Here is a 22172-nt window from a genome sequence, read left to right as displayed (position 1 = left end):
TGAGGTGGCTGGCATCCTGTGAGTTTTCTGTCAAACCATTTTGTCATAAATTTTAGAGCCTCCTCATCTGGATGCCACACGTGGAATGATGAGTAATGCTCTGACACATTTATTCAAGCATATTTTATTGAGTCTTTAAAACTAACCAATACTTACCAAGCACTTTATAAAACTCTGTTCATACACATTATCACGTCTTATCCTCCTAACAACTCTGTGGGGAAATTACTATTATTACTTAATTATTATTTATGAGTTACCTGAGACTAACGAAAGTTAAGTAGCTTACCCACAATCACACAGCTAGAACTGGGATTTGAACATGGGCCTCTTGACTCCAAATCCTCCAACACCTACTATGTGCAAGACCCTGCCTAACAAGGCAGGCATCAAAGACCAGCGAGCCCTTAAAGAGATTGCATGAAAGTCCATTGTGGGAGGAGACTGCCTTTTCTGTGCTTGGGACCAACACCTGCAGCAATCAACTGAACGAACAGTAAGCCCGGAGTTGTACTGTGTGCCTGACACTGACCCAGGAACAATGGAAACAAAGAGAAAGAGATTGTAACAACCGGGGGATCCTTCCCTTAATCATTAGGATTACCCAATTAAGACATTGAAGCAATTACCAAAAAGTGAAGTTGTTAGTGTTGGCTAGTTAATGAACCTTTCGTAAAGGAGGCAAGGCTTGATGTAAGAAAGAGAGAGAAGGTATCATTTCAGTGATGGATCAGCATGAGCAAAGACCTGGAAATACTGACTAGCTGTGATGCTGCATGAGGGATGAGGAAGATGAAGAGCTATGATGTGAAGAGCTATTATTCAAAGACAAATTTAACTGGAATACAGTGAATGTGTTAAAGAGAAGAAAAGAGGGATGGGGAGAATGAGACCAAATTATAGAAGGCCTAGAAAGCAAATGAATTCTATCCTTTCAACAAAGATTTACTAGGTTCCTTCTATATGCTAAACCCTGGGGATAAATAAATATGAATAGAGCATGGTATCTTCAGAAGTAAGGAGTAACAAAATGAAAGTTTATCTCCAGATAACGTATAATCTCATAACCAGTAGACAGAGCAGAAACAAGTAGGCAACAGAAATGTTACAGATCCACCCAGAGTGGCAAGGTGGTTTTGGGGATATTCTCTATGGTAGGCTACAGGTAGTACTTTCAGAAAGAATTGGGTATGAAAGAGTTCTGGTATCAGTGAAAGGAACTAGCTTTCACAGAAAGATTCCAATGTATGGGAATATCAAAGAAGGCAGAGTAAGGGGCAGGAGAAGCTGGAGGAGAAAGGATTCCAACATGAGAGGAATGTAGGAACGTATTGTTACCTAGATCCTGAACAGGATAAGAACCCAGGAATGTGGAAGTAAGGTAAAAACCCAAATACTAGAATTAGGGCAAAGGAGCAGCTCTTGGAACCAAGGAACAAGGCAAAAGCCTGGTGACGGGAAGCTGGCTGCAAAGTCAGTCTAGTCCCAGAAGCATGACTGTCCACTGGACATGTGTCCCTGCCCAAATCTCATGTTGTAATATAATCCCTGCAGGGCACAGTAGCTCACATCTGCAATTCCAGCACTTTGGGAGGCAGAAGCGGGTGGATCACTTGAGGTCAGGAGTTTGAGACCAGCCTGGGCAATGGCTTAGTAGAAACCTCATCTCTACTAAAAATACAAAAATCCCAGCTACTCGGGAGGCTGAGGCAGGAGAATCACTTGAACCCAGGAAGTAGAGGTTGCAGTGAGCCGAGCTCATGCCACTGCACTCTGGCCTGACCAATAGAGCAAGACTCTGTCAAAAAAAAAAAAAAAAAAAAAACAAAGGAAAGAAAAGAAAGAAACCAGAGTTTGAAGGTTTCTTTTTCTGAATCAGAGAACAGTTTCACCCTATCCTCCCACTGATCATCTTCTTTATTGTTATAACTTAGAAAGAAAGAAAGAGAAAGAAAAGTCCCCAATCCCCAAAAGGTGAGACCTGGTGGGAGCTGAATTATGGGGGGCGGATTTCTCATGAGTGGTTTAGTACCATCGCCTTGGTACTATTCTCATGATAGTGAGTGACTCCTCATGAGATCAGTTCATTTAAACGTGTGACATTTCCCCCTTCATGCTCTTGCTCCTGCTCCCACCATCTGAGATGCCTGCCTCCACTTCAACTTCTTCCATGACTGTGAGCTTCCTGAGGCCTCCCCAGAAATAGATGCTAGCATTATGCTTCCTGTACAGCCTGAAGAACCATGAGACAATTAAAACTCTTTTCTCATAAATTACCCAGTCTCAGGTATTTATTTATAGCACTGCAAGAATGCACTAACACAGCCTGGGTCAGAACTGAGTCTCTAGATGGAGTGTAGGCCTATTGGAAAGCCTAACAGAATTCCAGACCCAGAAGTCAAACCCATCATGGCGCATATTCCTAAAATTTTCCAAGAGGAGCTTCTGTAATCTGTCTTAACACTGGCAATTTTATATCTGGCCTGTCTTTATTTGAATGCATTCTTGATTCCAATCACACTGTACTCATTGCTGTACCCTACCCACATGCCAACTGACCAGCACACCACACACACACACACACACACACACACACACACACACACACCACAGTAATTTCCTCTTCGAAATTTTGCTTGGGCCAACTCTTTCACCCATGCAATGTTCTCTATCTTCATTCAAGTCCTTTCTAGCTGTTTTCTGAAACTACCAGAGTTTGAAGGTTTCTTTCTCTGAATCAGAGAACAGTTTCACCCTATCCTCCCACTGATCAGCTTCTTTGTTGTTATAACTTAGAGAACATTTTATAAGCCTGAATGTTGCTTCCTCATTTTGGTTACTGTCATTTAGATTTAGTTTCTAGGGCAATTCCTTCCGAATTTCAACTTGGGAGATTGGGAAAATATTTATCCCTTCTCCTTTCCCAGGCTGAAACAGGGAGAGGAATCCTTTTTTCCTGACATTAAAACAGCATCCACAACAAAAAGCGAGATAGATCCCAGTGAGAAGCGAGAGGTCAGGAGAGGAGATAGAGAAAGGGAGGTTTCTGACTAATATGGGAGATGAAGTAGAAGCATTAGTGGCTAGAATAAAATAAAACAGCCACGGAGATTTTATATGTGTGAGTTAGTGTTTATCAGAGACCCTCAGCACAACCTTATTACAAGTTACTGGTGAAATATATTTATAAGGGTAATGGAGAAGAGGGAGGAGGAGGAGCAGAGAGAGGAGGGAGAGGGGGAGGAGGAGGGAGATGGGGAGGAGGAGGAGGAAGGGAAAAGAATAAAGAAGAAGAAATGAAAATGAAAACCTAATATTTACTGAATTTATATGTGCTAAGCACTGTAATAATGTTCCTTTTACCAAGGCTTCCTACAATCTGTTTTTGGCACTATGGGTAAATGATGTTTTTCATAGTATATGTAAAAATATTTATTGAAGTGAGAACCAGTAATTTGGTCTTCTTTTTGGTGAGTGTATCCCTGTGAAAACTTACAAAAAGAATTTTCTCATTGTGCCTGCCAACCATAATCAGAATCATGATTTTAACCAAAATCATGGTGACAATATGCAATACATGAGGAGGGAGTGACTAACTCAATTTCAGAGCTGCAATATTCTGAATTGGATATTTCAGCTGAACTTAAGTCTTATGAATTTCTGCAAAGCAAAGTTTCGAACTCTTATTTATCTCAGCGTGAATCCCAATTAGCAAGAATTAAATTGTGTAAGTACATGCCTTTACAGATAAATACCTATCTTAAGGCTCTAATGAAAATGAAAAGGGTAAGTAAAGTAAAAAATATATATTCACTTTATGTAAAGCTGGGAACATTCTGAATTTGAACTTAGGGGTTTGGAAAATATCTGTCCTTTCTCCTTTCCTGAGCTGCTAAATAGAATCTAATAAGTATACAACTATTCGTATTACAGTTGTGATTTACAAGTATTTCAGAACAGATACTTTTACATCAGCATTTCAATGGACACTGGAAATGCAACTCATTGAGAAAAGTCAGGTATTTCTAGTTTAAGAAAGTTTGACAGGAAGTTGAATAGAGTTCTTCGATTATTCCATACTATGCCTGGATATAAATGCAGAGGCAAAAGGCAATTATAAAGGGAATCTGAATCAAGACAAAATTAGTTTCCCCTTAGCCAACCAAAGAAAATCCAAAAAGCTCCCAGACATTCCTCCACTTTGTTGCTACAACTAGTCTTTCTGTTTTGAAAATCTAAGCCCTAGTACCTTCCTCCTCATGCTTTTCGTACTTTTCTTTTCTGCTCTCTCCTACTTCAAAATGCTCAAGAAATGCAACACAGAGTCATTATACCACCAGCAGCCCACTCCATCTCTTTCTAACCACCCTCCTTCATATTTGTTAGTGCATTGTTCATTTCTCAAAGGCAATGTAGGGCCCAATACACCAGAAAAGAAAAAAAGAATAAATCCAGTGCATAGTTCCACTCAAATCTGAATTTTTATATCTATGTTTTTCCCACAGTAAGTGACTTTGTACAGTTTGTTGCTTAGTAATGTGGGACCTTTGACTAAAGGATTTCCTCTGCCCCACATATGTGCTCAATATCCCTCTCTCATGTGGTAGATAATGTCTTTGATGGCAATGGCATTTATTCCATGCTGAGATTTATTCAATCTCAGTCTCAGAAGATCCTTCTGTTGTATTTTGGCGTATGTGTGTTGTCTAATTTTTGAGAGGGAGGGGATTAGGGTTAAAGACCTTGGGCTCTTCCTAGGAATAGTCCTATGGTTGAATTTTTTAGATATTTTACCACCTTATATAGGTTCCCTCCCTTATATCCAAATATTTCTATCATTGGACAGAATTAGTTCATTTTTAGGGCGGAGAAGCAAAGTATAAAAATCAATTTAAGGAAAAATAAATTCATGCAAACAGATTCACATTAAAATATACATACTTTCTTGGGTGTTATAAATACACATAAGCCTGCAAATATTGAAGCAAAATTATCAGACTTTCACCAATTGGTCATAGGAATTCTTCAATGTGGGGATAATTAATTTAAAAGGAAAGCAGTTACATTCTGTTTCATAGTTTTATTGTTTCATTTTTAAAGCTGCCTTGTCAAGGATAGACAATTTGAAGAAAGATTATAAAATTTATGTTTCTGACAGCATGATACACTAAATACAATGAACAACCTTCTTCTTACAAAATACTTTATGATTCTGAATAAAATAATTTTTAAAAATATATAATTGAGCTGACAAGTATAGAAGGGAATTCATCAAAGGCCAAAAGACAAAGTGAAAGCAGGAAACCAGAAAGATAAAGAAGCATCACAGTGACCATGAGCTTCCATTTTGGCAACCCTGAGAAAAGTGGAGGGACTAGAGAAAATAGCCATAGCCTCTACACATAGGCGATCTATAGCAGACTCCCACATAGAGCTGAGACCCAAAGGAGTATATATACCCTTAGTAAAACGGAAAACTGAAATGCATACATACATAAATCCCACTCCACAGACAATGACAGCAAAGAAATTTGCTTGTCCCAGCTCTGGAGCAGAGTGAAAAATAAATTTTTCCTGAGATTTCAAGCCCACCTTCACACAGGTTTGTAGTAAGTGATCCACAAAACTTCAAATCAAGAATTCGCATACACATATTTATGAGAGAAAGACACCTTCAATCCAGGCCTGAAATATTTCATTAATATTAACTTATAGAAAATAATAATAAAATGCACAAGGAGACAACAGTCCTTGAATAAGAGTAGAAACAAAGAAGATATATTCAAGCACACCTAATGCTTCTAATGGTAGAATTATCAATTAAGAATATGGAGTAAGTATGCTTAATATGTCAAAAGAAATAAAAGAGAGCAGTAAGTGGATCAAGGAATAAGATACTCTCTAAACAAAGTACCAGGTAGATTTGGAAAAAGTGAATCATATAGATGTACAAGAGCTGAAATTTTAAAAATAAATAAATAAAATACAGTAAAATGTTAAAACAGCAGATTAGACATAGATAAAGAATTCAAAGAACATCATTTAAAAAAACTATTCATAGCACAATTAAATAGAAATCAAAATTAAATAGATAACTGGGGGAAACTCACCCACATTTGAAAACAAAATCAAAATGCTAATAATTCATGGGTCAAAAAATAAATTACAATGAAAATTAGAAATTGTAAAGCACTAAATAATAATAAATCCTCTATATATTAATGCTTGTGATATGAAGCCAAAGTAGCAATTAGAGGGAAACATGAGGGCTTAAATGATTATATTACCAAATTTAAAAGGCTAAAATTAATGTGCTAAGCATTCAACTTTATAAATTTGAGAACAGAATATAGAAAATAAAAGTAAGGAAATTAAAAAGGGCAAAACATAATGAAACAGAAAACAACCACGCAATAGAGAGGATCAAACAAGCCCAAAGTTGTTATTAGAAAGACTAGTAAAATTGACAAATTTCTAGAACATTTACTCAAGAAAAAAGAAGGCAAATATAATGACCTTCAGAGTGAAAGAGATATAATGATAGATTTTCAATGAACAGCAAAGAAAAGCATTAAAATCATTAAAGCTTTAAAAGCATGAAAATCTTTTCAGTAAACAGAAAAGAAAAGCATTAAAATCAGAGGTACTGTACAGTTTTGCATCAATAGAGATTGTCTTCATAAGAGAATAACACAGGGCCTCCAATTAGAGATAGCAGTAGGTGATAACAAATCCCATATGAATTTACATGTGAGTGGCAATCATAAGATGCCACCCTAAACAAAGCACCTTGGTAATACCGTATGATTCTTTACATAATTCTATACTCAAAAATGAGATGTGAAAGACCTTTCAAATGTGCAACACAAATGGGAGATATACTACTCTTATTTAGCACTAAGCCATTCTTCTGCTGGAGTGTTTTAACGAAAGGTGAAAACCCCACAGGGCAAAGAGTTGACGGAGGAGAAATGAGGGTAGAGAGGAAAACGAATGATCAATAGAAGGTAGTGACATCTTGGAAGTGGGAGAATGGACTATGGTGGGAAAATGCAGAGAGATATGGAAATAGGCTATTGTGATTGATGTCATTCCTTGGTAGTACCAAAGAACTAAAGTAAAAATGTAACATGTAAACTGGATTCTAAGCTACATGAGAGTAGGGATAGTATCCGCCAGACTCTCTAATCCTCAGTGCTGAGCACAGGGCCTGGCATATAACAGACACTCAACAAAATTTGTTCAATGAATCAATAAGTGAATGAATGAATAGCTAATAAAATATTAGCAGGCTAGAAGGAACCATGTGGTACTGGATTAGAGTGGCAAATGTCAGTGTGAACTCGTGTTTACCTTAATATAGACACAAATAGATAAAGAAGTAATTTTGTGTATATATATGTGTGTGTGTATACATGGGTTATTTCTTAAATCAGTCCACTGAGAGGGCCTAGAAACAAAAGATACTCCAGTAGCAATCAGCATGTTCAACCATTCTCCAGGAAAGAGAACCAGGGCTCCTTGGAAAACTGGCTGCTTCTAGGGCAGGGTCAGGTAACATGCAAGATGAATGAGGCTGAAGCATCTGTAGTGCCAGAAAATAAAGAAAAAAAATCCAATAAAGGGGTATATTAAGGAGACGCAGAGCCAATTAAAAGACCTCCCAAATATCAAAGCTAGGGCAACTGACTGAACAATAAAGTAAGTAAATATTATAGTACATTGGCAATACAACCCAAAAGATAAACATTCATGAGTCATTACTGAGGTAAACAAATGACTGAATAAATAAATTAATGAGGTAGAAAATTTCCCATACAGAAAAATTTCAAGTTATTTATGTATGAATAGATACTACCCACCTAAAGCATGTTGGAGTGTAACTTCCCATACGTTAAGGATGAGCTGCATGTAGTGACTTCCTTCCCAAAAACACAGTAAGGAAAGGTACGGGGAGGGGAGTAACTTTGTAGAGAAAAAGCCTAATAAACTACCTCAGCCAGGACATCAAGGTTAATATCATCGATGTTAATTCATGTTAACAGCATGTACCCTTGACATGATGTGATGAGAATGGCACTTCACATCTTTGGTCTTTTTCTCCAACCTTGTAACTCCAGGCTAAGCATGAGAAACACTTCACAAATTATCATACCACCTCAAAATTGTCAAAGTCATCAAAAACAAAGTTTGAGAAGTTGTCAGTCTGCAGGAGCCTAAGGAGACATGACATCTGAATGTAATGTAGTATCCTGGGTGGGCTCCTGGAACAGAAAAAGGACATTGGGTTAAAACTATTCGTTAGCATATTAATATTAGTTCATTGTTGCAACAAATATACCATACTTAATTTAAGATGTTACCAATAGGGGAAACTGGATGCGGATACATGCAAACCCTCTGCACTATCTTTGAAACTTTACTGTAAAACTACAACTATTCTAAAATAAAACATTTATGTTTAAAATATTAGCTAACATTTATCAAGGGCATAGTATGTGCTATGAACTGTTCTAATCATTGATAGCTACGACTTTCACCTTCACAACAGTCCTACAATGCAAACATAATTATTCCCATTTCATTTTTAAAAACAAAACAAAAAAGTGAAGCAAAGAGGGGTTAAATAATTTGCTCAAGGTCATCAAACAGCCCACAAGGAGTGGTGAAGGGAATTGAACCCAGGAGAAAGAATGTTGTTCTCTTAGCACAAGATGCCCTCTGAAAGTGCCTCTCAGCCCTGTGATTGGATTCTCCAATTTTTAGTTAGCCTCCTGTGTTGAAGAAGGAGTATATGACAAGTTGAACAGCTAATATCAGGAGGAGTTTTAGAAACTGTGATAACAAATAGCTTAATAGGGTTTCAAACGACTACCAGACTGAACGGGGAGGGAGAAGAGATTATGGGTATAAATGTGAGTAACTTAAGCTTTATAAAAACAATTTCCATAAAATGAGGAATTTACTTAGTGGGATAAAATTGGCAATGGTTATTACCCAAAAGTATAATAGCGGAAAATAGCCACACTCTAAAGGATTAAGACAGCTGGCTCAGGTGAAGTGCATACAGTTATTCAAAAATAATCATAGAAGTTTTAAAATGTGGATGATTGGCAAATTGTGTAACTTGATTTTGAACAAAAATAGAAGCCTAAAGATTATAACTAACCAGCTTTAAGAAAGAAAGAAAGAAAGAAAGAAAGAAAGAAAGAAAGAAAGAAAGAAAGAAAGAAAGGAAGAACCATGGGAGCATAAAGAAGGTACTGCTATTTACAAAACAAAAAATAAAGCACAAAAATCAAAGCATAACAGACAATGAAGTTTTGTTTTGTTTAATATAGTACAGAGTTGAAATATAAGAAAGAGCCAATAAAGCTGTTATTTGGGTGGGCAGAGTTAGAAACAGTTGGCTCCCATAAAGGAAATGGCGGAAGACCTGAACAGATTCATTCAGAAGTGCAGCGAGACAGAGAAACCAGCCTACACCACCACCTTTAGAAGCATTATTTGTTCTGCTGATAGACTTGTGCATTGGCTGAAATTTTGTTTTTGAATGAGTCTTTTCTTAACGTTTTCCTTTGCTTCCTACTGTCTGACTTCAAGTGCTTTCTTTTTTCTCATATTCTTTCCTTATATTCATTTTTGTCAACCAAATGGTAAAACCTTTGTTGGACGTTTTCTGAGAATGTGTATTTGAAAGCGGACAGAAATGCAATATAGGGCCTTTCCCTCAGTATGACATAATCCTTCCTCCCTTTTCAGACTGATGCATTCACAAAACATGCTTAAAGTAGATTTTAATAAGATGATTTCCTTACTATTACATTTTAAAACTTAAAAGATGCCAGTGTTGTGAAAATTTCTTTATACTGTGCATAGAAGCCAGTGCTCACTGATATCTTTAAAAAATTACAGGCCGGGCACGGTGGCTCACACCTATAATCCCAGCACTTTGGGAGGCCGAGGCGGGCAGATCACGAGGTCAGGAGATCGAGACCATCCTGGCTAACACGGTGAAACCCCGTCTCTACTAAAAATACAAAACAATTAGCCAGGTATGGTGGCGGCGCCTGTAGTCCCAGCTACTTGGGAGGCTGAGGCAGGAGAATGGCGTGAACCCGGGAGGCGGAGCTTGCAGCGTGCTGGGATAGCGCCACTCCAGCCTGGGCAACACAGCGAGACTCTGTCTCAAAAAAAGGAAAAAAATTACAAATATGAAAATGTATACAATAAAAACTGTGTATTGTAATAGATATGATTTTCGCAGCTTACACGATTTAAACAAAATTTTTATTTTTATATTTTAGGGATACATAATGTTTGCACATATTTCTAGAGAACGTGATATTTTGATACAAGCATACAATGTGTAACGATCAAATCAGGGTAATTGGGATATCTATTACCTCAAACACTTATCATTTCTTTCTGTTACAAACATTCCAATTCCAGTCTTCTAGTAATTTTGAAATATAAAATAAATTAACTATAGTTGCCCTATTGTTCTACCAAACACTAGATTTTATTCCATCTAACTGTATTTTTGTACCCATTGACCAACGCCTCTTTATTCCCCACCAGTCCCTACTACCTTAATCAGTCTCTGGTAACCATAATTCTACTCTCTATCTCCATGAGATCAATCTTTTAGCTCCCACACTTAAGTGAGAACATATAATATGTATCTTTCTGTGCCTAGCTTATTTTGCTTAATGTCCTTCAGTTCCATCCATGTTGTTTCAAACAACAAGAGTTAATTCTTTTTTATAGCCAAATAATATTTCACTGTGTGTACGTACCCCATTTTCTTTATCCACCAATCCATTGATGGACACAGGTTGATTCCATATGTTGACTATTGTGAATAGTGCTGCAATAAACATGGGCATGAAGACATCTCTTTAACATACTGATTTCCTTTCTTTTGGATATATACCCAGCAGTGGGATTGCCAGATCATACAATAGTTCTGAGATTTTTGAGGAACCTCCATACCGTTCTCCACAGTGTCTGTACTACTTTACATTCTCACCAACAGTGTACAAGATTTCATCTTTCTTTACATCCTCACTGGCAACTGCTATTTTTTGTCATTTCGATAAAGCCATTTTAACTGGGGTGAGATGATGTTTCATTGTGGCTTTGATTTGCATTTCTCTGATGTTTGGTGATGTGGAACAATTTTTCATATACCTGTCGACCATATGTATGCCTTCTTTTGAGAAATGTCTATTCAGATCTTTTGCTCACATTTTAATCCAATTATTTGACGTTTTAAATTTTTTTTGCTATTGAGTAGTTTGTGTTCTTTAGATAGTCTAGCTAACAATCTCTTGTCATTTAAATAGTTTGCAAATATTTTCTCTCATTCTGTGGGTTGTCTCTTCACTATTGACTGTTTCATTTGCTGTGCAGAAGCTTTTTAACTTGATAAGATCACATTTATCCCTTTTTGCTTCTGTTGCCTGTGCTTTTGAGGTCCTACTCAAGAAATCTTTGCCTAGGCCAATGTTCCAAAGCATTTCTCCAATGTTTTATTCTAGTGGTTGTCCAGTTTTCCCAGTGCCATTTATTGAAGAGACTGTCCTTTCTTCAGGGTATGTTTTTGCAGCCTTTGTTGAAAATAAGTCCACTGTAAATACATGGATTTATATCTGGGTTCTCTATTCTGTTTCATTGGTCTATGTGTTTTTATGCCAGTACCATGTTGTTTTGATTACTATAACTTTGTAGTTTAGTTTAAAGTCAGGTAAGGTAATATTAATACCTCTGTCTCTATTCTTTTTGCTTGGGGTTGCTTTACAGTAATTCAGAGTCTTTTGTGGTTTCATATAAATTTTAGGATTTTTTTTTCTATTTCTGTGAAGAATGCCACTGGAATTTTGACAGGGATTGCACTGAATCTTTAGGTCACTTTGGGTAGTATGGGCATTTTAACAATATTAATTCTTTCAGCCCATAAATCTACCACATATCAAACTATCAGAAATGTAATTTTTTTAAAAAATCACTCTTACAGATCAGTTTGACCCAAGAACAGTAGGAAAAATTACCTTCATAGGAAATGCATTTAAGTGAATGTAGCTAAAGTAGAGTAGCTAACTACTGCTGACCTTTTCTTCCCTAAATCCAGCAAGCATTTTTCAGTCTTTCTCACTTGACCTCTCAGTAGCATTTAACACTGCTGGACACTCCCACATTTTAGAAATGCTCTCATCCTGTCCTTTGGCTCCAGTGACACACCTCTTTGGTCGCATATCTATTTTCTTCCTCACAACCACAGTCTCCTAAAGGTTCAGCTCTAGATTCTGCTCCCCTGTTCACTTGGTGGTCTCTCCAGGCAAACTCAACCTCATATGCTGATGATTCACCCATGTCTATCCCTGCTGTGAGCACCAGGCCCACATATCCAATTGCCTGAGACATCTGGATGTCTCAACGATACACACACTGAACGTGTCTAAAACCAAAATCATAATTTCCTCACCTACCACCCAACCCCTCCAGAACCTTCTTTTTCTAGCATTCCCATCCCTCTAAATGGAAACACCAGTCAACTAGAAAATACAATTTTATTTAATCAGATAAACATTTTCTTACCAAGAGATGAATATAGTATAAAATACTAAGAAAGAGCATTTTATAGTTATTAGGTAAGGAAATGATCTATGAGCTTGAAATATAGGAGGAAATGAAGTAATTGGGTCCTACTGAATGATAACCCCTTCTCAATAAGTGGGGCACTATGGTATCCTACAGCCTTTGGTTGGGGTTCCCTCCATAACAGGATATTACACGAAAATTGGAATCTAGCAAAGCAAAATTAATTCATGGAACTATGGATTGGCATACATGGTAAGACAGAAAAAGGTGAGTAACACAGTTGCATTTAACACTTACAAGATCATAGTCAGAGACAAACTTCCTAGGAAGTCATTTGGATATCTTCCTAGTGGTATTCTGCATTTTTTGAAGAAGGCTGAGGGTTAGGCTGGAAAAAGGAATGAGAAGTTGAAGACGGATGGGTAAGAAAAGTGGTAGACACCACTCTTCACCTAAGCCTCATATACAGTGCTACCAGGTCCTCAAAGCCCCATTACCAATCATCTGTTCTCTCCAAAAGAATGTTCCATGATCTGGCATAATATTACTTGGTGTAGTCTGTTAGATTGGAGTAGGTTTACCTCAACTATAGCTTTTGGACCTTGTATACAGCAAAAAGAAAGTTATTATTTAACATAGCACACATTTATAAGTAACAGACATCTGATAAAACATTAAGAAATCAAACATTTAGGTAAGCATTTAGAGAAATAAATTACATGAGTTATGGATTTTGAAATGGTTCCCTAAGGATTCAGGGCAAATCCCTTCACTGAAGATATTAAAATTAGATTCAAAGAAGGACTTGAGAGAACACTAGAGTGAAAACTCCCACACTAATAAATATGAAACAGATGACTTTTAGCTTTGTCTATTTTTACTATGTACAGTTGTTATTTTTCTGATTCATTAAATGTAGATTTGGTATTCTAAACTCTCTCACTACAAATAACATAAAAATTAAATCAACAGCACTTAATTATGGTTCCAGACACTTACAGATATATGACAAGACATTCAAGGCCAAAACTACAAACTCCAAATACTGCTTTTATCATTGACAGAAACTGAGGGTTCTTAGGGAAGTTCTTCTCTGGAAAGTGATCTACTCCCAGGCTCCCCAGAATTCCCACGGGATTACAAATTGCAAGCACTGCAGCTGATTTTAATTGCCACAGTGATGCATAGGGAGAGATGTGATATCTGGAGTAACTGGCTTCTAAACAATGAGGGGCTTTAAAGATTAAAGTCAACACTTTAAATAGCACTCAAAAATAAATAGGAAGCTAATGCTGACCATAGAATGCAGGTATAATATTCTCCATATGTTTTGGAACCTGTAGCTGAAAGACACCTAGCCCTCTGTATCACACACAATAAAAACTCAAAGACAGGGCATTACAGCACTCTATTTTGAAGGTTAGAAATGCAAAGATCATGGTGTGAACAAGACATATGTATACCGAGAGGTGTTCTTGGATGTAGGATACCAACTGGAGAAATCAGTAGACATCTGTGAGGCCTTCTTAACCCAAGGCAAGTTGGTTGCTGCAGCTAAATGGATTTTGAATACCTGGAATCCTGGCCTAGAAGTGACTTGGTCCACAGTTCCTGCTGTTACCTGACAACAATGGAAGTACTGGATGCATCAATAGTTGGCTAAACCTTTCAAGTATGAAAAGTAATATGGCTGACTTCACACCTGAGTAAGAGTGAATTATAAGATCAAAGCATAATACTTGAAGAAATAACTTATTTAGTAATCATAGCCTAAAGAAATCGTGCATCCCTGAAAGTGGACAGTCTTTGGTAAGCTAAACGTATCAAATGCAAACTCATACTGGAAAAACTAAATCAAACAAACCAGGAGTAACCCTGCCAATGTGAAAGAAAATTCTCCAAATAGTATAGTTTTGTTTTAGCCACTGACATATGGGAAAATTTATGTAGTAAAGTATACGCTTATAAAGTTTCAACTTATATTTAGTGGGGGAAACAATTTATTATACCAAAAAAGCATAAATGTATGACAGATGGTAATGCTTTTTTTCTGTTCTTGGCTGCGTCCTTTTTTGGCTGAATGACTTTTGCTACTTCAAATTGTGAACATTGTCATTCACACCTATTTTCTGAAATTAAACAGACCAATTCTATGATGAAACCCCTTATAAATTTGGTTACTGTATAATATCTTCCAATTTTGTATCATAAATTATCTAGAGTACCACTTTCCCTAGAATAATGGAAAAGGCCAAAACTGGGCAAAAAGCATTCTGTAATAAAACCTTTATTTTAAACTCCTTAAATCAATTTTGGAAAACCTTCTATTTTTAAATGTTTTCTGGTAGGACTTTACCAAGGAAACTATAAAAGATTATATTGGAAATACACTCTTCCATTCTGAAATATTTATTTTTGGCTTTTAAAGTGTTCAACTCCTTTAAACCATTTTCAAAATTATAAATTATGTATATGGATAGCTAGGTGATGGATCTAGTTGGTTTGTCTTCTGAAAAATAGGAACATTTTTTCCTAAGTATAGGTGATATAAGACTAGTTTCTTGTATTACTTAACTATGCAAACCATTTGTTTAAAGTAAGAAATTTATTTACTAGATAAAGAAGCGAAAGAATGTACTGTATATGCAGATGGAAAGCAAGGTAAAGGGTGAGATCGAGATCTCACTAGATGCATGGGGTAGTGGGGAGGCAGGGATTAGATCTTCCTGCCTCTCACAGTGGCCAGCATTGTGTATTGCCTCCTTGAAAGTAACAAGGTTTTTCTCTCAGGCAGTTTCAGAAAGGCTGGCTGGTGTTAGATTTATTAACAGGTGATTCTCAGATGAAAATGATAAAAAATGTTAGGGTAGTTACGGTAACCCTGGCTGCTGTAGCAAACCCCAGTACTTCAGCAGCTTTAAGAAAAATGTTTAATTCTCACCTACATAATAGTCCCAAGCAAATGCTTTTGGTGGCAGGAGCAAGATGATCTTCAGGGGAAGGAGAGACCTCTGTGTCACAGCAATCATTCAGAGATTCAAGGTTTTCAATGCCACCCCAATATCAAGCAAAAAGGGTATGAAGAATGCTGGGAGACATTTTTCAAGGCCAGGCTTGGCTAGAACTCAGTCACATATTGACATCTAAGAATAAGGAAGGCCAAAAAATGTCTGACTCCCATATTAGGAGAAAATAAAAGGAAATGTCTGATGAACAACTGGATAGTTTCTGTCACAATAAATATTGCAAACATCTTACTGCTGCCAATATTGTGGTTGGACAGCTGTCACTTGTTAAAAAAATGGCTAGTGACACTATCTCTGCAATTTTTAAATAACACTTAATTTTACTTTTTTTCTGCTTATTCTATTTTTTCCTCTTCTTATCTGCAACGTATTTTATTAATCATCTGCTAGTGATCTGGCAAAACTGATTGCAGGTAATGGTGTATTTTGAAGTGTGCGTTCACGTTCAAGAAGAAAGAATATTAGTAATGTAGCGAGACATGCACAAACACCTAAATTTTTTTATAACATATCCCGGAATGCCAACAAACTTTTTACTACGTTTTAAATAAAAAGGCAGGACTTTTTTTCCCCCAGTTTAAAACTATGAGAACTTGATCAAAATTTAGAATGATCTAATGAATGATTAGGAAGATTTTTTTTTTTTGGTCTGAAAGAGACTCAACTTTATTTTCTAGCCATAATACAAAGAAAATTTTCATCTTACAAACGCTGAAAAAATTTTGGTGAGGAACAAAATTTTGGAGAAAATGCTATGAAAATTAATAGCAGCCTCGGTGTTGTTACAGACTCTCAGGAAAATCCTTTTCTGGCAGATCTCTCTCTGGCATTACCATGCATCAGTTATTTTATTCTCATGACAAAAGAGGGCTTCCAGATGTAAATTATTTAGCCTATGGCCAGGCTGCCATAGGATCTATCTATTCCCTCCCAAGAAGATGAACTGTATTTATTCCAGCAAGAAATACAAACTCGTATTTTTCTGTAAAGTTTCTGTGAAAGACTGTTTCTAGAAATTATTTTTCTTTAATACAATGGTCCCTTGGTATCCACAGGGAATTGGTTCCAGGACCCTTCACATTCTCCGATAGAAAAATGCCTGATATTCAAGTCCCTTAATGATGTGTCTGCATTTGGTTCCTGCCGGTGGGTTCATGGTCTCGCTGACTTTGAGCATGAAGCCCAGGCTTCCACGGTGTTATAGCTCGTAAAGACGGCATGGACCCTGGCCGGGTGCGGTGGCTCACGACTGTAATCCCAGCACTTTGGGAGGCTGAAGTGAGAGGATCACGAGGTCAGGAGATGGAGATCATCCTGGCTAACACAGTGAAATCCCATCTCTACTAAAAATACAAAAATTAGACAGGTGTGGTGGCGGGTGCCTGTAGTCCCAACTAGTCAGGAGGCTGAGGCAGGAGACTGTTGTGAACCCAGTCTGCCTCCGCTGGGAGGCAGAGCTGGCAGTGAGGGGAGATCCACCATTGCATTCCAGCCTGGGAAGCAGAGTGAGACTCCATCTCAAAAAAAATTAAAAAAAAAAAAAGATGGCACAGACCCAAAGAGTGAGTGGTAGCAAGGATTTTTGTGAAGAGTGAAACAGCAAAAGCACAAAGCTTCCACAGCACTGAAGGGGACCCAACAGGTTGCCGCTGCTGGCTGGTGGTGGACAGCTTTTATTCCCCTATTGTCTCCGCCCATGTTTTGTTTTTGTCCTATCAGAGTGCCCTTTTTTTCAATCTTCACTACGATTGGCTACTTTTAGGATCCTGCTGATTGCTGCATTTTACAGAGTGCTGATTGGTGCATTTTACAGAGCACTGATTGGTGCATTTTACAATCCCCTTGTTAGCTACAGAGCACTGATTGGTGCATTTTACAATCCTAGCTACAGAGTGCTGATTGGTGCATTTTACAATCCGGTTGTAAGAAAAGTTCTCCAAGTCCCTACTCAACCCAGGAAGTCCAGCTGGCTTCACCTCTCAATAAAATGCCCTAGTATTTGCACATAACCTACGCACATCCTCTCCTACACTTTAAATCATATCTAATTATTTATAATATATAATATTATGTAAATGCTGTAAATTAGTTGTTATGCTGTATTTTTATTTGTATATTTATTTATGTTTTAATATTTTGGATCCAAAGTTGGTTAAATCCAGGGATGAAGAACTGTGATGATGGGAGGGCTCACTGTAACTATATTAAAGAATTACGGTGGAAAGATAAACTTCCTTTCATGGTCCAAATTATGAACAAAAGTTGAAGCATCATCATTAAAATTTCCCCCCAAATGAAAAAGGATGCTAGTGGCTGGATAGCACTATCCTCCTTCCCTCAATTTATTCCTCAAAGAAATTAAAAGGGTTAGCAATTAAAAGGTTTAGAACATCCCCCGTGGAAGGTCACCCATTCATCAGGTTGTACCCAGGGAAATTAAGTTTCTGGCTTGCATCACCTCACTCATCTGGGCCACTGGGATAACTGAAGCATCTCACCTCTAGGCAAAGTGCAGGGCCTTAATGGCTAGTTAAGCCCTGGTCAGTGCTGAATTCTATATGACTAATGAGACCGCAAGGCACCTTTGGTTGCGCTCTGCCCCAGGGTGTCCTCAAATTTGTCTCACTGCAATAAAAAACAAAAGTAAATCTAGCTCCAGAAGGGGGTATCCCTCATTTTGGCAGGCCTAAAACAGTAGTAGACAGCAGTGTAGCAGTTATGCACACTAGATCTGTGACTCAGATAATCCTGGGATCTAATCCTGGCACCATCAATCAGACACTGTGGGAATTGGGATAAGGTGGTTGTGAGAATTAAATGAAATAATCTTGTATATAGCATATAACCAGTGCTCAAGAAACAATGGTTTTTATTACTATCATTATTTTGGGAAACTTGTCCAACCAGGATATTTTAGATATTGATGAGTGCAGGGTGGGAAAAAAGGGGAAAAAAAAGTCTACTTACCAATCAATAAAAGGCAGTTTAAAGGACTGGAGCTGTTTGGGCAGATAAGTACATTAATCCCACCTACAGTTAGATAACGGGTCACGTGGAAGGGTGATTGGACTTGTTTAGTAAGGCCCCAGAGGCGGAGGCTGAAACAGTGCAGAGGGTAGAGGTCAAGGAGGGACAAATTTGGATTCATATAAGGAAGCATTTGGGGCAGATTAGAGCGGTTGGAAAAAAAAACGGCATGGGCTGCCTCCTGAAGGGGTCAGTATTCCAATCTTGGTTACTCAGGATCGGAAGAAATCTTGATGGAGGAGTCCTGGATGGGATTCCAGAGATTTTGAGTTTCTAGACAACGCCTCAGACCGTAGAACAACGTAGCCCGACCTGCCGATGCCAGCCTCGTCCTGCCCTCCTCCACTTGTGCAGCTTTCCTGCTGAAAAGTCCTAAAATTTGACCGCGGGACTGGGAACCCCGCCCCCAAGCTGCCGCGCGCTGTAAAACTCCGTTGCTGTGGAGACGGAAGCGGTTGACCCAAGGATTCTGAAGGGGGTTGGGGGAGGGGAGCCGACGTAGTTCAGGAACTGGGCGTGGCTTCGGTTACTATGGTAGCGGGGACGCTTAGGCAGGGCCTGCGCCCAGTTTAGAGGCTAATGCTTCTCCCGTCCTTTGCATGGCACCCAAGAAGGAGAAAGGAGGGACTGTGAACACCAGTTCTAAGATATGGGAACCCTCGCTCATAGCTGCACAGTTCAATCAGGTGAGCCTTGAGCCCTTTAAGCCCTGCCTGCCCCCGGCAATGCCAGAGGCCCGGCCAGACTCTCCTAGGCGACGCCTTAAGGCTCGCCCTCTCATCCGTATCTCTCCGTGGCCTGATGGTTCCAGGACCCGGGGTCCCAGGGACAGGAAGTGCTTAATAAACGAACGGAACTTAAGGGAACACCCACCAGGTGAGTCAGTGTGATTTCAAAGGTTGGTGAGAACTGCGTAGTGGGGAAGAGAGGAGGTGTCGCTCTGACACCTCCAGAACCTTTTCAGTGAAGTCGTCCAGATGGCACTCCACAATTGTACTGGAATTCCTTTTATGGACTTTTTGTTTTCTCCTGAAACCTTCTAAAGGATGAGAATCGCATCAAATCATCTGTGGCCTGGCCCATAATAGGGCTTTAATAAATGCTGAGTGAAAACAGACACGGAGTGCCTAGAATTACACTGTATTTAGTACAAGGGAGCCTTGTATAGATAGGAAAAGATGATTTTTTAATGTAATGCCCTGATCCCACTATATTAAAGTTTTGACATATTTTGAAGGTGTAGGAGATCAGAGCAATGAGGGGTTGGCGGCCAACTGACCCACAGAATGCCACAAAGGCACCAGGCAATCTACAAACCACCTACCACAGGACTTCAAAGTGCATGAGATCCCAAAATTCACTGGCTCCCCACCCAGCTTCAGTAAATGAGGAGCCCAATAGCTCTTGTCACCTGCAGCTGGAAATCCCCATCTACATTAAGCTGTTTCTACGTACAAGTTAGCATTTGGGAAGAGAAAAGTTGTTTCTGGAAATTCCAGCCCGCCATTATGAACTACTTTGAAAAGTGGGGGAAAAAGTTTTTTTTTTCATTTTATATATGTCTGTGTGGTGCACTAGAGAGTTAGTACTTAAAGGGAAAATGGATCTAAAGTCTTGTGTTGCCCTCATGAGAAATTTTTACCTGTCTTTATTTTCCACTATAACTGTTTTTTTTCCTATTAACAGTAATTCTCTTTGATAAGGAAATTAGTCCTGATGAAGAATTTCACGAAAGTAGTTATGATACTCCTGATGCTGATGTGATGTCATGGAATTTTGGGTCCTTTCTATAACTTTAGTAATGCTGGATGTCAACTCAGTAATCCCCAGTTACATTCTCAAATTCTCAAAGATGTTTTTCAAAGCACTTTGTAAAAGCACCCTCTCTTTTGCTTTTATAAGTCAGCGCTAGCCAAAATAATTTTTTCTCCATTTTCTTTGAGATTGTGTAGGCCAAGTTTGGTCTTGGAGTGAACATTTCTGCTTGAATTATAAACTGCTGAACAACGGAGTTTGATGGAGGTGCTGACACTGCATTAGCTTTAGTGTTGCAAATATGAAGCTATAATTTTCCTAGTTGAATGGAAAACCTAAAGGCACTATTTGTCCTTATGGCTTGAAAACCTGAAATAATATTCAGCTTTCTTGATCCTACTCAAACAATATAACTTCAATAAATCTTATGTATTAATAGAAAGAATTTGAACTCAAAGTAATATGTAGTTTTAACTATAAACAGTGAACTCAATTTTCTTCAGTTTGTTGGAATACACATTTTCTTATTGCAGGAAAAAGACAACTACCCTCCACCTCCTCTCACATTTTTCTCTGCTTGATTTCATGTCTGATCTAAAAGAATAATTCCCAGATTAACCCAGCAGTTCAATGCCCAGAGGCGTGCCCTAACCACCAATGAAACGGACTCTGAATTTAGGTTATAGATGACTGTGGGTGTGTGAATTTTGAGCACACATAGTGTGCTCTATTGTTTTAGTATCCAGAGAGTTTCTTTCCATACACTTGTTACTCATGTCCAAGTATGTGTGGTTGAGTGTGTGTACTAGTGTGTGTGTTGTATTATGTGTGTGTGCTGGGGGGTGAGAGAGAAGGAAAGAATTCCTCCAGTCTTCCATAAACAAGTTTTTAGAAGTAACTCATTGGATAACCCAAATCAATAGTATTTTTGAACTCATGTTCATGTTGGGTAGGCTTTAAAGAGAATAAACAAGTTCACAATTTGGTTTTATTGAATTTACCTTGTATCACTGTCTCAGGTTGTCCTTTCAGGCTGGAATAATTATCAATTGTTTCACACATTTTAGTTGGTTTTAAAATATAAAATGATAGCAAATAATACAAAGCATTCTATCACTAAGCACTAAATGATTAAATAGAGACTAGAGGTTAGGAAGATGAATATGGGCTGGGATAGTCAGGAAATGATTTGTAAAATATTTGCCTTCACCTGGGCTCTAAATAATGGGTGGAATTTGAACAGGTAGAATGAAGAAGCATGATTATTTTAAGTAGGGAGACTAATATATGCACCAAGTAAATCTGACACATTTAGATTGGGAGAAAAATGTACGTTGGACCACTTCTGGGTCTACGTTGCTCCTAAATTAATTCCGTCAAGGAAATGGTCATTTACTATCTTTGCTATCCATATACCAAAATATTTAACTTACTGATATGAGTGAAATATCACATCTCAAATTATATAAAAAGAAAATAGGTACATTGGCAATAAGATAAAAATACCCTTTTGTGTTAGTATGTATGTGACATAGACATTATATTTATGATCTCTAGCAGCATTAGAAAGTCAAAGATGCCTTGGTATCATAGAGATTAAAATCTTTCCATGCAATGGTCAAGGCAGGCTCTATTGGCCACAGTGATAGGAAGAAGTGTTAACCTTAGCACTCGGTACTATTTAAACAATATTAATTCCCCATCCTTCCCTCTCCTCACCCCCTGGAAGCTGCCATTGTACTTTCTTTCTCTCCAAATTTG

General features: G+C 38.0%; 1 protein-coding gene across 5 annotated transcripts in view; it reads left to right on the top strand.

Annotated features, from left to right (window-relative positions):
* The first annotated feature begins 19161 nt into the window (after positions 1-19161).
* Positions 19162-22172, top strand: part of SPAG17 (sperm associated antigen 17) — a 230902-nt gene continuing 227891 nt past the window's right edge. For 4 of the 5 annotated variants that reach the window (XM_063695914.1, XM_055376755.2, XM_063695912.1 and 1 more), the window contains exon 1: positions 19183-19342. In XM_063695914.1, the coding sequence (XP_063551984.1) occupies positions 19256-19342 (87 nt within the window). In that variant the 5' untranslated portion in view covers positions 19183-19255. Of the gene's footprint in view, positions 19343-22172 lie in introns of all 5 variants that reach the window. The other variant, XM_004026432.5, reaches the window with a different exon arrangement.

This window comes from Gorilla gorilla, chromosome 1 (assembly GCF_029281585.2).
Source record: "Gorilla gorilla gorilla isolate KB3781 chromosome 1, NHGRI_mGorGor1-v2.1_pri, whole genome shotgun sequence".
Taxonomy (NCBI): domain Eukaryota; kingdom Metazoa; phylum Chordata; class Mammalia; order Primates; family Hominidae; genus Gorilla; species Gorilla gorilla.
The sequence above is the reverse complement of the archived record's forward strand: the minus strand, read 5'-3'. Positions and strand labels throughout refer to the sequence as shown.